Source organism: Hoplias malabaricus, chromosome 12, assembly GCF_029633855.1.
Source record: "Hoplias malabaricus isolate fHopMal1 chromosome 12, fHopMal1.hap1, whole genome shotgun sequence".
Classification (NCBI taxonomy): Eukaryota; Metazoa; Chordata; class Actinopteri; order Characiformes; family Erythrinidae; genus Hoplias; species Hoplias malabaricus.
The window spans coordinates 12,955,107-12,969,599 of record NC_089811.1 but is presented as its reverse complement, the minus strand read 5'-3'; the positions used below and the strand labels follow the sequence as shown (position 1 = coordinate 12,969,599).

Sequence of the window (14,493 nt, the reverse complement as noted above, 5' to 3'; positions counted from 1 at the left end):
GCCAAATCATATTCCTCATTTTTACCCCATATACCCCGTTTTTGCAGGTCATCTTGCGCCTTGAACATTAGTTACAAAGTACAGTGGTTAAAATCTTCGCCTGTGAAATAGGACAATCCTTTAAGATACTGATATCTGTAACTGCTTATCCAATTCAGGGTCGTGATGGGTCCAGAACCTACCTGGAAACCCTGGGTGCAAGGCAGGAATACACTCTGGGCACACAGTCACTCGCACACTCACACCTACGGGCACTTTTGAGTCACCAATCCACCTACCAACATGTGTTTTTGGACTGTGGGGGGAAACCAGAGCACCCGGAAGAAACCCATGTGGACACAGGGAGAACACACCAAACTCCTCACAGATAGCCACTTGGAACGGGACATGAACCCACAAACTCCAGGTCCCTGGAGCTTTGTGACTGCGACACTACCAGCTGCGCCACCGTGCCACCTGATATCATCAAAACCCAAAAAAAAAAAAAAGAGCAGGCTATTACCAGTACTCTGTAGGAAGCTCTGCCAGTCTGCAGTGATATCAGAGGACTTAAATTAAAGGCCTCACGTGTCTTTAGAACACATGTGAAACCCAAGGCCAAATGTGGCCCGCCATGTCATTTGATGTGGCCCACAATAGCTTAAAAGATCTGACTGACTGCAATCTAGTGGCTTAATGCCGTCACTTCATGGGTAACATAATCAGCATGAATTGTGGGAAATGGAGTTTATGGTCAATGTATGCTTTTAGACTTAATTATTAATTATTCCGCCACTAATTCTAAAGCTTGCATTGACCTTAAACTACATTTCCCACAATTCATGCTGATTATGTTGCCCGCCAAGTGACGGCATTCCACCACTATAATCACAGTGTATCCTCTTCGATGTGATTTTTTTCAACAGGTGGAATTAAGAAATGGCTACAAATATTGATCCCAAAATGTCCAGGAAAAGAAAAAATTATGTCGATGAAAGACAGTTTCAAGAGAGATGAGAAGGTGAATACATGTTTGTGCTTCAAGGAGAAAAACCAGTATGTCTTTTGTGTTAAGAGGTGGTGGCGGTTGTCAAGGAGTACAATTTACGTCAGCACTTTGATACCAAACACGGAGCTAAGTATGCCAAAGTTAGCCTTCAAGAAAAGCAACAAATTGTACAAGAATTAAAAGGCAAACTGTGATCGCAGCAGAATATGTTCACAAGAGCTACGGCCCAAAACGATGCAGCTGTGACAGCTAGCTTTATTGTAGCTGAAGAAATCGCTTGCACATCTAAGTCATTTTCAGAGGGTGCATTTTTGAAGCAGTGTATGCTGAAGTTCATAACTTGTGCTTGATATTTTTCTTTGTTCAATTGGATAGTAATATGAGTTTCTTAACCTGACAAATTAACAGGATTTATGTTGTTAACAGAGCAACAAGCAAACATATTTTTACATCTATGCAAATATTTATAAGTTAAATAAGTAATAAATACAGAGTTATTTAACATTAAGGAGTATTTATATTTATTCTACATTACATTTGGTTACATTTTGTTACCTTTATACTGTCTTACAGTTACATGGCCCTCTGTGAAAATGAGTTTGACACCCCTGCTTTAGAAGCATGAAAATTATACGTGATTGTGGCGTCAAACACCCAGGATGTTAAGCTCTGTGTGTGTGTGTGTGTGTGTGTGTGTGTGTAATATGAGTTTGTGGGACCCAAAACCTGTTTACTACACACTCACATTATGGGGACTTGCCTTCTGTGAAGAGACCACCAGCTAGTACCCACAATGTAAATCATTAATTTTTAAGGGTGAACAATTTATTTAGGTTAGAGTTATGTTGGTAGTACTTATGGAAAGAAATCTCCCCAAAATGAATGGAATTCCATGTAATGTCCCCACAAAACTAATAAAAGCCTAAATTAAGCATTCTCTGTGGTCAGACCACATAAACAAACAAACAAAAAAAATTAGAAAGCAATTAAAGTGACACTAGGTAGTATATTACCTTAAAATTACAGCTTCAAAATCACTGTGATGCTTCACTGACCTGCAGTAGGGTGAATAGAGCCTCTGATGTAGTGACTCCAAACTCAGTGCTGCAGAAACTGCACTATGTAACTTGAGGAGGAGGGTAAAAACCCACCCTCTTATGCTCCCTTTGATTTCAGGACAGTGCGCAAGCCCATGAGCAAAAATACCAAATCATACCTAGCGTTCCTTTAAGCAGCTACAAATAGTAAAAAGTTATTAAAAAAAGAAAATATAGCAAAATAGGTAGCGATTCAGAATTTATAAATGTTAAACAGATGCAGGATTTTAAGTTGCCCTTCAAACCAAATATGTAAAGAGCCAGGACACCGTGACCTTAGTTAACATGCACCACATTCTGCCTAGAGCTATCCTGGTGGAGGGAGAAGATTCTCCAAGCACGTTTTTTCATAAAGAGGCGTTGGTGGAGTCCCCTTGCTCCTAGGGAGGAGCTTGGAGGAAGATGGCTGGCTGGGATGGAAAGGTTCATTACTCAAGCTCCGCCGACTGGGACTCAACTCCTCGGCGGGGGGATGAGAGCTGAATATCAAGCTGGTGATCTCCGACTCTAAGGAAGTACCGTTTACACACACTCTACCCTCTCCCCAGGGGTGGAAACTGTTCTGTTTGCAACACATTCACTATTTGCTTGGTCATGGATCAAAATAGCTCATAGACTCACAGCCTTGCTAACTACTGGAGCTGAGGACCAGGGGGCATTGGGAGGATGATGTTCAGAAAGCTTACACTTGTACTGTTGGTGTTTCATTTCATTTACTTAAAGGTAAAAGAGACAAAGGGGTGTTGGTATTTAGCTCATCAGATACAGATGGGGTAGGCTGTGTATGGGTCTAAAAATAGTCACTGAATATTGTGAGTAATATGTATAAATATATATTATTATGGAACATGTGAGGGCCTGGTTTTGGGGGAGTGGGGGAGGGGGCTAACACAAGGTCACAACCTACTGTACTTTGAGTGGATTAATGGAAATGACATTTATAGGGTGTCTTAGTTCCATAATTCGAGTAAAATGTATATTATTTTAGTTTCATTTTAGTCATTAAACATGGTTAGTTTTAGCCAATGAAAACTAAAAATAAATGTAGTCTAGTTTTAGTCCAATAAATAAAAAGAAGCCTAATTTAAGTCATGTATTTTAGAGGTATTATTTATTACTAAATTTCATAAATTGTAGCATAAATTTATGTTACATTTAGAAATGTTCACATAAAAAAATTATGAAAGGAATATGGTATTTAACATGAACCTTTTAAGTTCAATGTACACAGCAAATTCTCCAGTGTTAAACCAACACTATTAGTGTTCACTTAACACTGAGAGTGTTAAATTATTACACTAACACTGTTAATTTAACACTAATAGTGTTGATTTAACACTGGTGAATTTTCTGTGTATGCTACAAATAGAGACTCCCAGAATCTAAGTCGACTCCCAGATTTTCAAATCCATTAATCATTGACATACAATTGATTCAAGTTACTGACAGACTCTTGAAGAATCGATTCTTCACAATTCAGCTCTCATTGCCCTGACATCCGTAAACAATGAAGCCTTTTCCTGTTCTTGCAATTTTCTCTTTTCAAATCAGAAATAACAGTTTTCATTGTGAAAATTAAAAAAGTTGTTTATAAATATTTTTCATCGTAGTTTTTAAATTAACACTGTCAGGGGCAGCTCTACATTCTTGAAGGAGAACACTAACTTCTGATTCAGTTTCACCAGATAACAGACACCAATTTTGGCAAGAACAGGGCTCTGTGATGGGGGACTGGGTGGTGAAGAGGGAGGAAAGCCAACCCGCTCACCCAGAGCAAGGTCCTGGTCACAGAGGATTGTATCATCATTATCTGGGACTGAACTTGCCATTTCCTCATTATAGGGCCAAAGTTAAACTCTCCTGGAACCAAACACTTGCCCTTTAGATGTGAATACAGACCACATCCAGATATCGGATGCTGTTTAATGCCAAGTGTAAATAGAACATGTGTCACCACTAACATGGTCACTACACATCGGCCCTTAATCTTCAAAGCTGCATCCGGTCAAATCTGATATTAAAATGAACATTTACAAACTTCACCATCCGTTTCAATAGTCGTTATTTTCATATTTGGTGTATGTCTATTGTCAAATACACATCTGAAATAAGTGCAGTTACATTTAAAGCAACACTAGGTAGTATTTATGCTTTATAATTGTAGCTTGAAACTCATTGTGAAGAGTCATTGCCCTGTAATAGCAAGAATAGAGCATCTGTCCTTGCTGCGCCAGGCTCAGCACTGCATAAACTGCACTATGTATATTTTGCAGAAAGGTAAGAAAACTAAAAGTGAATTATACACAGGTGAACACAGATGTGGGGTCTTAATGAAATGTCAGTGACATGACAAATATCATTTCAAATATAATGATATATACTACAAAAGAGTAAACAAAATAGTGAATTATGAATTACAATCATGTCACCCACACACACACAAAAGGTTTCAAATAGTATAAAGTGTGTGGATATCTGTACATCAAATTCTCATCAATCAAGAGTCTGTCCCTTATTGCAATTTCTGCAATAACACTAGAACAATGGAACATTGTTGTGAGTATTTGATGGCAATAAAGTGAAGCACCCAGAATCCTCACAGTGACACACAGTGAGGGACCCTGGAGTGCTGTGGCAGTGGCACTACCTGGAGCACCCCTGAGTCGCCCTTTATTCACTGCTGACATTTTTTTATCATTTAAAAAAATTAGAAAAAACCTCTTGACCTTAACATTTTCTCTGAGTTTCACGAGGAAGACACCACCGTGGTCCACCATGAGTGAGAATAAATCATTTCCATTCAAAGAACATCTTTCCTTCTCCTATTACGTTACTATTTTGTACCATGAAGATTTTTTTCCCTGCAGCAGAGGTATATTTATTTAAGGTTGACTCACAGGTCTTAATAGGTTGACAGTCTGTGAAAAGAGGCCTTCTATAGCTTCACTGACAGCTTCTCCTGTTCTAAAAAGAAAAAAGCTTGACAAAAAAACGGGTGTGGATTCTGTTTAGATTTACATCCACCTTTGTTTTTGACACTTAGCAAAAGGTCTCTTCATACATCAGCACTATGTCTTTGGCTCCACCTTAAAATAAAGCAAAATAAATAAATAAATAAAAGAGAGAGTACACAGGCGTTAAAGGTTGAGGGTTTGTTGGCGATGGCAGCTGTGACAGTAAGTGTTGTAGCTACAAGCAGAGCATCTTGTCGCTAATTTATCAGTGTCACCTTCATCCGGGACTAGCATTTAATGAAACATGGAAAGTGTACAGCAGGAGATGAACATTATGATGCCATCTGCAGCACTTTCTTAAGTTCTAAAGTATTTACATACTAGCAACAGTTACAATTTCATTGTCATGGCATAGATACCTCATAATTTGTGACTATGACCCTATGAAATCAGTTATTTATTTATTTATTTTTTTTTCCCTATTTGGATTTTAAGTTTTTTACCTTTTTTTTCTTTAGAAAAATCAAAAAATTAGTTCATAGCTAAATGGCAAATCTGTATTTAATAAGTTTGATACTATAATTTAGCATAAGCAAAACAAACTATTTGTATTTATCAAATTGTTCAATCAGTACATGCAAAACATAAATGCTGATGCAGCATTTAGTCAAGTATAAAACATATCTTAATCATCCTTATTTTTCTGGTGTTCTGAAAGTGATACTGATTAATTGTGTTATCATATTCCTCTGTCTGTAGTTTTAATGCTTGGTGCATTTTCTGATAACGTGCTATGCACCACAGTAGAAGAAATGGCAAACATTACTAGACAACAGCAAATACTGTAAGGTAAAAAGCTGATCATTTGCTGATCCCACTCTGCTCACTGTCCGACCCAGAGGCCAGCAGCTGACTGCAACCTTGCCTCAGACCAGAGGATGAAGAAGACGGACATGTGATCATAAATGGAAGCAGGGAATTAACAGACTCGGCTATCATGCTACAGGGACAAACTGCGCAACGAGCCAACCATTTTTTTTTTTCTTTAGATTTTCAGATAGTGTGTCTGTCCCTATTTATAACTGAATTCCTCAGTTCTGCAATTCCATCCGCGTTTTCCACATTGTGGAAATCATAGGGCCCTATGTGACCTACAGGCTGCGTACAGAATATGTTCAAATATCTATGGATATTCTTTCTGGGTTCTGGATTCAGCTACATTAAAGCTGAGTTATTATTGTATAATTCCTATAGAAAATAATTTATTAACAGTATGGAATACTCTAGAGCAGCAGAATATATGCCTAAGGTCACCACACCCAATGTCAAACCACATGTCTGCAGGAGGGTTATAATCCCCATAGCATTGTTCTGTAGAGCAATGGAACTGAGTTCTTTGGAGAGATGGAGCTCCTTTCAGTATCTCTGAGATGAGATGGAGTGCCAGAACTAATCAGCCAACATATGTACCTGAGCCTACATTACATCCAATGTGAAAATTCAGATAGAGGGGCATAATGCCTCCACCCCCGCCCCCTGCACTGGGCTGTAGAATAGCAGGACTGCATTCTCTGGAGTGATCTAATTCCACTGAAAAGATTTTGTAAGAGCAGAAGCGACCTTTGTAGCCAAGAACTAATCATCAGACATCAATGCCTGAATTTTCCAAGGCTTTTGTAGCTGAATTTCACCAAACCCTCACAGCAATTTCCCAACAGATTGTACAACAAACCCAGAAGTGTAGAGACAGTTAGCAAAGAGGGGAAACTGTAGGCTAGTTTAAGGCCAGAATGCCCCTTTAACTGAAACATTTAATCATTGGTAAAAGTGGATCAGACACAGCAGTGTTGCTGGAGTTTTGTACCATTACATCAGTGTCATTGCAGCAGTGAGAATGATCCCCGAACAAATTATACAACAGAAATTTAAAAGCGATACCCTCCCAAGACATACAAATAAATCAGATTAGCCATGTTATTCAGCTATATAGCAAATATAGCTATATATATTGCTACTCCCACATTCTCAGTTTATTAATACTGAAAAATGCCATTAGGATTCTTATTTATCATACACAAGGATAAGTTATTCTAGCTATATTTACATTAACATTTTTGACATCTTTACTTTTCACACAGCTTTTCATTAATGTCATCACTCTGCTAATATATTTGCTGTAATGACAAGAGGTGAGGATATATCCCCTGAGAGAGAGAGAGAAACTGTGGATTTTCTCAGTACCAAGAATGAACTTTCTCCTGAAGAACTTTCTTGAGGAGTCACCTCGCAATAGGTGTTTCATGATGAAGCAGTGAATGATGGGATTTTTCAAGTCGTGCTCACTAGCAAAGTCATGAATTGATGCATCCTTATTATATTGGGTGTAGCGAGAACAGAATCTGGGCACTTTGACCATTTTTTAATTTGTTTTCTTGAGAAGTGGAACTTCAGCTGTGGAAGATGACGACAAGCAAGAACTCAAGAATGAAAGGACACACAAGGACACATATTGAGGAACAGCCTGTGTGTGCTTTGTCAAAATTCCAGATTGAATCGGTTGAATTGCCTGATTCACTAAAGTGAACAACTCAAAGAATAATGTTCCTAAGTCATTTAGACTGCCATACACTGAGGAAATTGTGCATGTATTTTGCCATGTGTTGTTTACTGGGTTATGGTAGACAGAGGTAACAAATACTGTATTACGAATATAGGGAATTCATATTGTCCACTAAGAATTCAGACAGCACTACAAAAATGGTTGACACCATAAACAGAACATTAAATGAAGTATAGTGTAAATTCAGACACCGCTTTTGTTGTTTTTTTTTTTTACCAGTATTTCTGATATTTATATTCTAGACATATTATGAAAAATCCACATTTCCACTGCATGTGCTCATTAACTAAACAGACTCAACCGAGCATCTCACCCGAGTTTGGTACAGCTTGGTGAGCCACAGCCACTCTTTGCTTATAAACACTGAGCCACGGTTGCATGATCCTTTTGTAACTTTTATACTCACCTGGTTATACTTGAATGTTGAAGAACAGTGAAGCTTGAATATTTTACACTTTTTTAGCTCTTGGTTTGCCTCTGTCCCAACTTATTTTCGAGTGTGCTGCAGGCACACATTTAAGTTGTAAATATAATTTTTAAAACGTATTTATTTATCTGTTTATTTATTTAATTATTTAATGAATAATTCTAATTCAAAATTTTATTTTATGGTAACTGTTGCATAGTTTTAAAAGTGAAAATTTTCACTGTATTCTACAAAAAAGACCTCAAAATTAAGAATTTCAAAATGGCAAGTGTGAAGAATTTATTTGCGCTGCAAATGCATTGATTTGTTCTGTACCTGGGGACAATATTGTACTCAAAAGTAGAATTAGAATAAGAATCACTTTATTGGCCACTGTGCTTGCACACACAGGAATTTGTTCTTCGCATTTAACCCAATCCGTGCAGTGAAACACAAATTTACACAAACTAGTGAACACTAGGGAGCAGTGAGAACACATGCCCAGAGTGGTGGGCAGCTCTAGCCCCAGCGCCCAGGGAGCAGTTTGGGGTTAGGTGCCTTAATCAAGGGCACTTCAGCCATGACCTGCTGGCTCTGGGGATTAAACCGACAACAATTTTCATTCTTTAGGATATGCAACAGTTACTGTATAATGACAAAAGATTGGTAAAATGTTTGACATTTTAATAACAATAAAACATTATTCAAAGACGTTTTCTAAAAATACTTGTACACCTAATATTCAAAAAATAAAGTTGGTCAGTTAAAGGATAATTGTGCTTAGTAACAGTTATTCCAGCCAAAGCTAACGAGAACATAACGTGGGCAGCAGCAGGAGTAAAAGCATTGTACTGACCGTCTCTTCTGTTGAGCTTAGCAAAGTATGCAGCCCTGCTCTCTGAGAAATGTGAGGAGCTCTGGAAGGAGGCTGCAGGCAGTCCAGACGTGAGAGATCCATCACAGCTATCTGCAGAGAGAAGAATTGCGGGTTAGAGCAGGAATCAAGCAGCAGTTCATTACCAGGCAAGCATGAGGAGCCCTTCAGGGCAAGGCAAGTCCACAGTTTCAAACGCTCCATGATCTCCTGACATCTCAGACTTATGGCTATACGTCCAGATCTGGACGTTTGGAAAGTGTTCCAGTGAGCAGTATGTCAATGGTGTCAGTGGGCGAGTGAAAAAAATTAAAGCTTGTAAATCCTGCCGTTTCAGGACAGTGGAGGGTTGTGACGACGGTGATACCTTGATAGTGTCACAGTTGTTGTTATAATTATCACTATAATACACAGAAAGATCAAAAAGATTAGAAACACCTACCTCGCTTTTCAGTGGTCAGGACCACCACAGGACCACAACAGAGCCGGTATGATTTGGGTGGTAGATCATTCTCTGAGCTACACTGACTTGGTGGTGGCGTGTTAATGTGTATGAGTGGTTCAGACACAGCAGTGGTACTGGAGTTTCTAAACCCCTTCGTGTCACTGCTGGACTGAAATTAGCCACCAACCTAAAGCTTCCAGCCGACAGTGTCTTCTGTCCACAAACTGTGCAGTTACAGTCTGTGTCTTTGCATCCACAAGTTGAACCAATGAGGTAGGTGTGTCTAACAGAGTGGACAATGATTGGACATAGTGTTTAAAATCTTCAGCAGCACTGCTGTGTCTGATCCACTCGTACCAGTTGAAAACACACCCACACACCACCACCATGCTAGTGTCACTGCAGTGCTGAGAATGATCCACTGCTCAAATCCTACCTGCTCTGTGTTGGCCTTGTTGGGGTCCTAATCATTACATGATCAAAAGAAATAAGCAGAGAAATGGGTGGACTATAGTCTGTAACTGTAGAATTACAAAGTGTTCCTGTGTAAAATGGACAGTTTGTTCCTGACTCAGTGATCATTCAGTGTATTATAATGTTGGTAATGTACTAGATTAAACTAGGGATATACATAAAATGGCAGTCTGAACATTCTGAACGAGTTCCAGGGAGCAGTATGTCAGCCGTGTCAGTGGGGGAACAGGCATAAAAACAGAAGCTTGTAAATGCCGCCACTTCAGGATGATGTATTGGCTCGTGGAAGGACGCTTTTGTTGAGAAAGCAGGCTCCAATTCATCTCAATGAGCTACATTATGTGACTGGCACCTCAGGAGGAGCACGGTGCTTTGAGGGCTGATGACATGACGCCAGAATCCTCCAGATGACCGACAACAAACCCCACAACAAAACGTTTGAAGTTGTCCACTACGGTCTGAAGGGGGAAGAGCTCTTCTTTCATCTTCTTCATTGTTAGAGACAAAGTTATTTTGGAGTTCAAACAAAGGAGAATGTTTGTGCGTATGGCCTAGACCAAACCCAGCTTCGATCCCTCACCCCAATCACCTCTCGTTAGTGTCAAGGCCTCCTTGTCTGATCGACATGAGGGTAATCTGATAGTAGATTTGTCTTAGGGAGGAAAACGGTGGGAGAAATGGATGCTGTGGAAGGCTGTGTTTAAATGTAGGACAATAATCCATTAATAATCAGAGTAACGGATCAATGGAGATATAAGAATATGATCCCTGTCCAAAGAAAAACATTCACTACATTATTTGAAAACAGCAGCTGAAAATTTCAGGATCAATGGACCAATAGAAATGCTTCAATATTACTGGGAACATTTAAAATTTAAGTTTGTTTTCCTTCTACTATAATGTTTGCTGTGTTTATGACATTCATAATCGCAAGTTACCTGTATCCGACATTAATGTGAATGAATCCACCAAGAGATCTGAATCTTAAAGTCTCCATTCAACCCTATGTATTGCACAGTGTATGTCATAAAAACCTTTACTGCACAAAGATAGTTGTGTGTTGAATTATAAAAAGGTTTATATTTGAGTATATCGTACTGTTTAACTATATTTTAAAGCCCCTGGGAAAACATTTAATGTATTTGATAATGTTGTATAATAGTAAAAGTCACCACGACCCTGAAATGGATTAAGCGGCAAAGAAGATGATGATGATGATGATAATAGTAAAGGTCGGACTTATGTGTAGTGTTTAGCAAAGTATAAATAGAAAATACAAAGCAGAAATATAAGAAAACATTCCTCAAATATCAACACAATGCTCTCTTTAGACATCTGTAAGAACAGTGTGGGTGTGGTCTTGATATTCTAACAAACCTGTGTGGCTGATTGCTTTCTATCACTGGAGAACATAGTTGTGTTTGTTACCATGGTAATACACACAGCCTGGAGACGGAGAAGCTGTGTTTTTAGCTTTTTAAACTTTAAAATGCTGCTGTGATTTCATAGATTTGCAGGGTTTACTGAGGTTAGTTTAGGGTTTACTGAGGGTTTACAATAGAAATGAGCACTGCATTTGGGGTGATGTTCTGAACAGTGGTCAGGTTTGCTTGGTTTGAGTCTCTGAGTGTGTGCCCGGTTCGGATTGAGGTGCGGCATGAGGGCTGGGCTCAGTATGAGGCTCACATGAGAGTCTGTATTATGAGACTTAATATGATGCTAACCATGTGGCTGGTCAGGATAAATGTTATATAAGCTTTAGCCATTTTAGGACTGCCCACTGCATATCTAGAGGAGAGGAATACTGGTGAAAACGGGCATATATTTATTAGATCTCGGGACAATATTCGCAAAAGATTATTTGTAGTGTGGGCCCTGAGGAGGGCCTTTTTTAACTGCATTAAAAAGAAAACTCAGATGTAAGTTCCCAATGGCTTTAAGGTTTTTACCACAACAGCAATATGTTAATGGTATACTATTAATAAATTAATAGAATTATGGAATATTATTATATATAATTTATATAGAAGCTTTTCTGATTTGCACTTGTGATTCTGGCATAAAAACAAGAAATTTAAATGTGGTACTCCAGAACTGTCTGGGATGTGTGTTGAGTTGCCAAGGTCTCATGTCAGTCTCTCACAGTTCACTTATCATTCTCTCTCTCTTTCCTACTCTTCTCATTATCCCCTCTCTCCGTTGGCCTCATTAGAGCATGTCGTTGCTCCCTACACTGATACTGAAGTCTCTGCTTCTCACCTATACAAGCAGTCAAGTCAGATTCCACAGCACTAGGATTATGTTGCTTATTGCCAATGCAGTTCACTACTCAACAGCACAAGGCTGGAAGGGCTTTATCCATGTCAAGTCATGGTCATGGTGACCTTTAACTCATGTGCAGTTGCTCCATAGATTTTCTTCAGGGATTGTCCAAGCTGTAGGGCTAGTTGTGCATATTTGTTCACAACAGATGCTTTTTTTAATAATTCACTACATTTCTGTGGTGTTTACAACTTTTGGACACTGTAAACCAAGTCATTCACTGTCATTCACACAGCTTGTGGATACATCTTACTCGAGGGTAGCATTAGCATTCCACTTTGCTAGATTGTTTTTGGCAGTTTGCTGCTTGTTTTCTTATATGTAGCCCACCCTTCTCAGGATGGTGGCACCATTAGCCCATTTCCACCAATGTGGAACTGGTTCAGGTCCCATTCGTAACCTTGTTTATAAACTTTTGTCGCATTTTCACCAAAATTTATTTATTTAATTGGAAAAGTTCAATTCAGGCTGGAACTAAAAAACAATAGATGTATGTGTTGAGCTAAAGAATATCCAGCGAGAGCATAGAACTTCAAATAAATCATCAGACAGTGGAGCTGTATAAGGTCATTTATAGCACATTACATTGTCCTTGATGGTGTGCTCATAAAAGACCAGTGAGACTGGAGTAGGGTCTAGAAATCAAATTTAGAAGAGCTGGATTTTAGTTCAGTAATCTGATTTCTCAGTGCGTGTATACACTTACTGCAAATACTTTCATATTTCTCAGCATCTCAAGAGCAGATGCTAGTCTCAGCAGCAGTGTAGAAAAAGCTGTGACAAGGGAAACTCTGTGTAATTTTAGAAATCATAAGAAAATAAGATTCATATTTGCATGTAAAGTGAGTCCATATTTACAAATGGCATCAGCAGGAATGCTGTGTGATATTATTGGTTGTTGGAACGCAGAAATCACATTATTGCCACTCATGTAAACTCCCGTTTTCCCATTATCTGATTTCCCCAGCACTTGCAAACACGTTGATTAGATTATCCACAAAATCTGAATTTATTCAGTTATCTGATTGAGTGCAGGTAAAAAAACACATACTTCACAAACTCTTTATTGCTCGAACTTTAACAGGCAGACCTTGGCATATTTTTCAGGTGTATCATTAATCACTATGATCTGAACCTGCTGTAAAGAGTGGATTAACCAAGACTTTGTCCTGATTCTACCCATTCTTCTCTGGCTCTGGTATAGAATTCAACCAAGATATACTGGAACAGAGCAACCCCACAACATCCCCCGCTGATGAGTTATCCATAATTCCCATCTAAACTGATGGAAACGGGCAGGTTCACTGTTTCGCACCAAAGTCCTAAGAATCCTGAATGTAAGTGGTTCAAAACCAGAAAGCTATTGGTGAATGTAGACCATGGACTAAATAAAAAAATGTACATGGCCGTGACATGTGAGGGACCTGGTTGATAAAGCATTAACTGCTTCATTGAAGGACAACAATGATATTGGATTCTTTTTAAGTTAGCAAATATAAATATGGTAAAAACACCTCATAAATACTATTTGCAACTGTTTGGTGGTGAACCTGATTTATTGCTCCCTTAAAGGGGACATCTGTGATGGTGGGGATATGCTGTTTTCTCCGGTTTGTTTATGTTCAGAAGCTCAGCGTCTTTTAAGCTGGAATGGTTTGTTTGAGGGGAAATGACTGTTGTTTGTACATGGATGAAGTTTATCTTGTCTGTAAGTTTTTATTCAGTTTGAATTATCACATTTTTAACTCTAGTTGTATAGTTTTGTAGCATTTTTGGTAATGCAGTTAGCCGTCTCCCAAATTTGGAGACATTCCAGCTTAAGCAATGCGAAACAGCAAAAATATGCATTTATTACCCAATTTATGGGGCAGGAATAGAGCAATATCCTCATCTTGGTTCATGCTTTTCAACATTTTAGTTGTTTAAAAACCTTCAGGTACCTTTGCTCTGCCGTGAGCAAAGAGAGAGAAAGCCTAGCATGCCACTTTATATATTTTTTTACCCATTTACAGACACCAGAGATTTGTAAACATTTTAGACCAGTTTCAAGCATGCAAGCAGACTAGAGACCTAGCTAGTTGTGAGGAAACATATTCAGAACTTTATAAATAGTGTGTTTTGATTTAAAATATGAACGTCAAAATATGAACATTGAAGGGTCCACAACTGACTAGCAGACCACATTTTGGACTAAGGAAATCTCATGTTAGGCTCAACCATATCTCTTGAGCCATACCCTTCAGTTTTCTGTGCTATGGGAGTAGATTTCTAAATCGAGAAATCATTGATATTCAGAGAAGACTGGCATCAAAG

At 38.7% G+C, this 14,493-nt stretch overlaps 1 protein-coding gene across 1 annotated transcript in view; it reads right to left on the bottom strand.

The window, feature by feature from the left end:
• cntnap5a (contactin associated protein family member 5a) overlaps positions 1–14,493 on the bottom strand; it is a 181,014-nt gene that overhangs the window by 125,937 nt on the left and 40,584 nt on the right. The window contains exon 2 of the mRNA XM_066685845.1: positions 8,922–9,032. Coding sequence (XP_066541942.1) covers positions 8,922–9,032 — 111 coding nt within the window. The remainder of the gene's footprint in view (positions 1–8,921; positions 9,033–14,493) is intronic.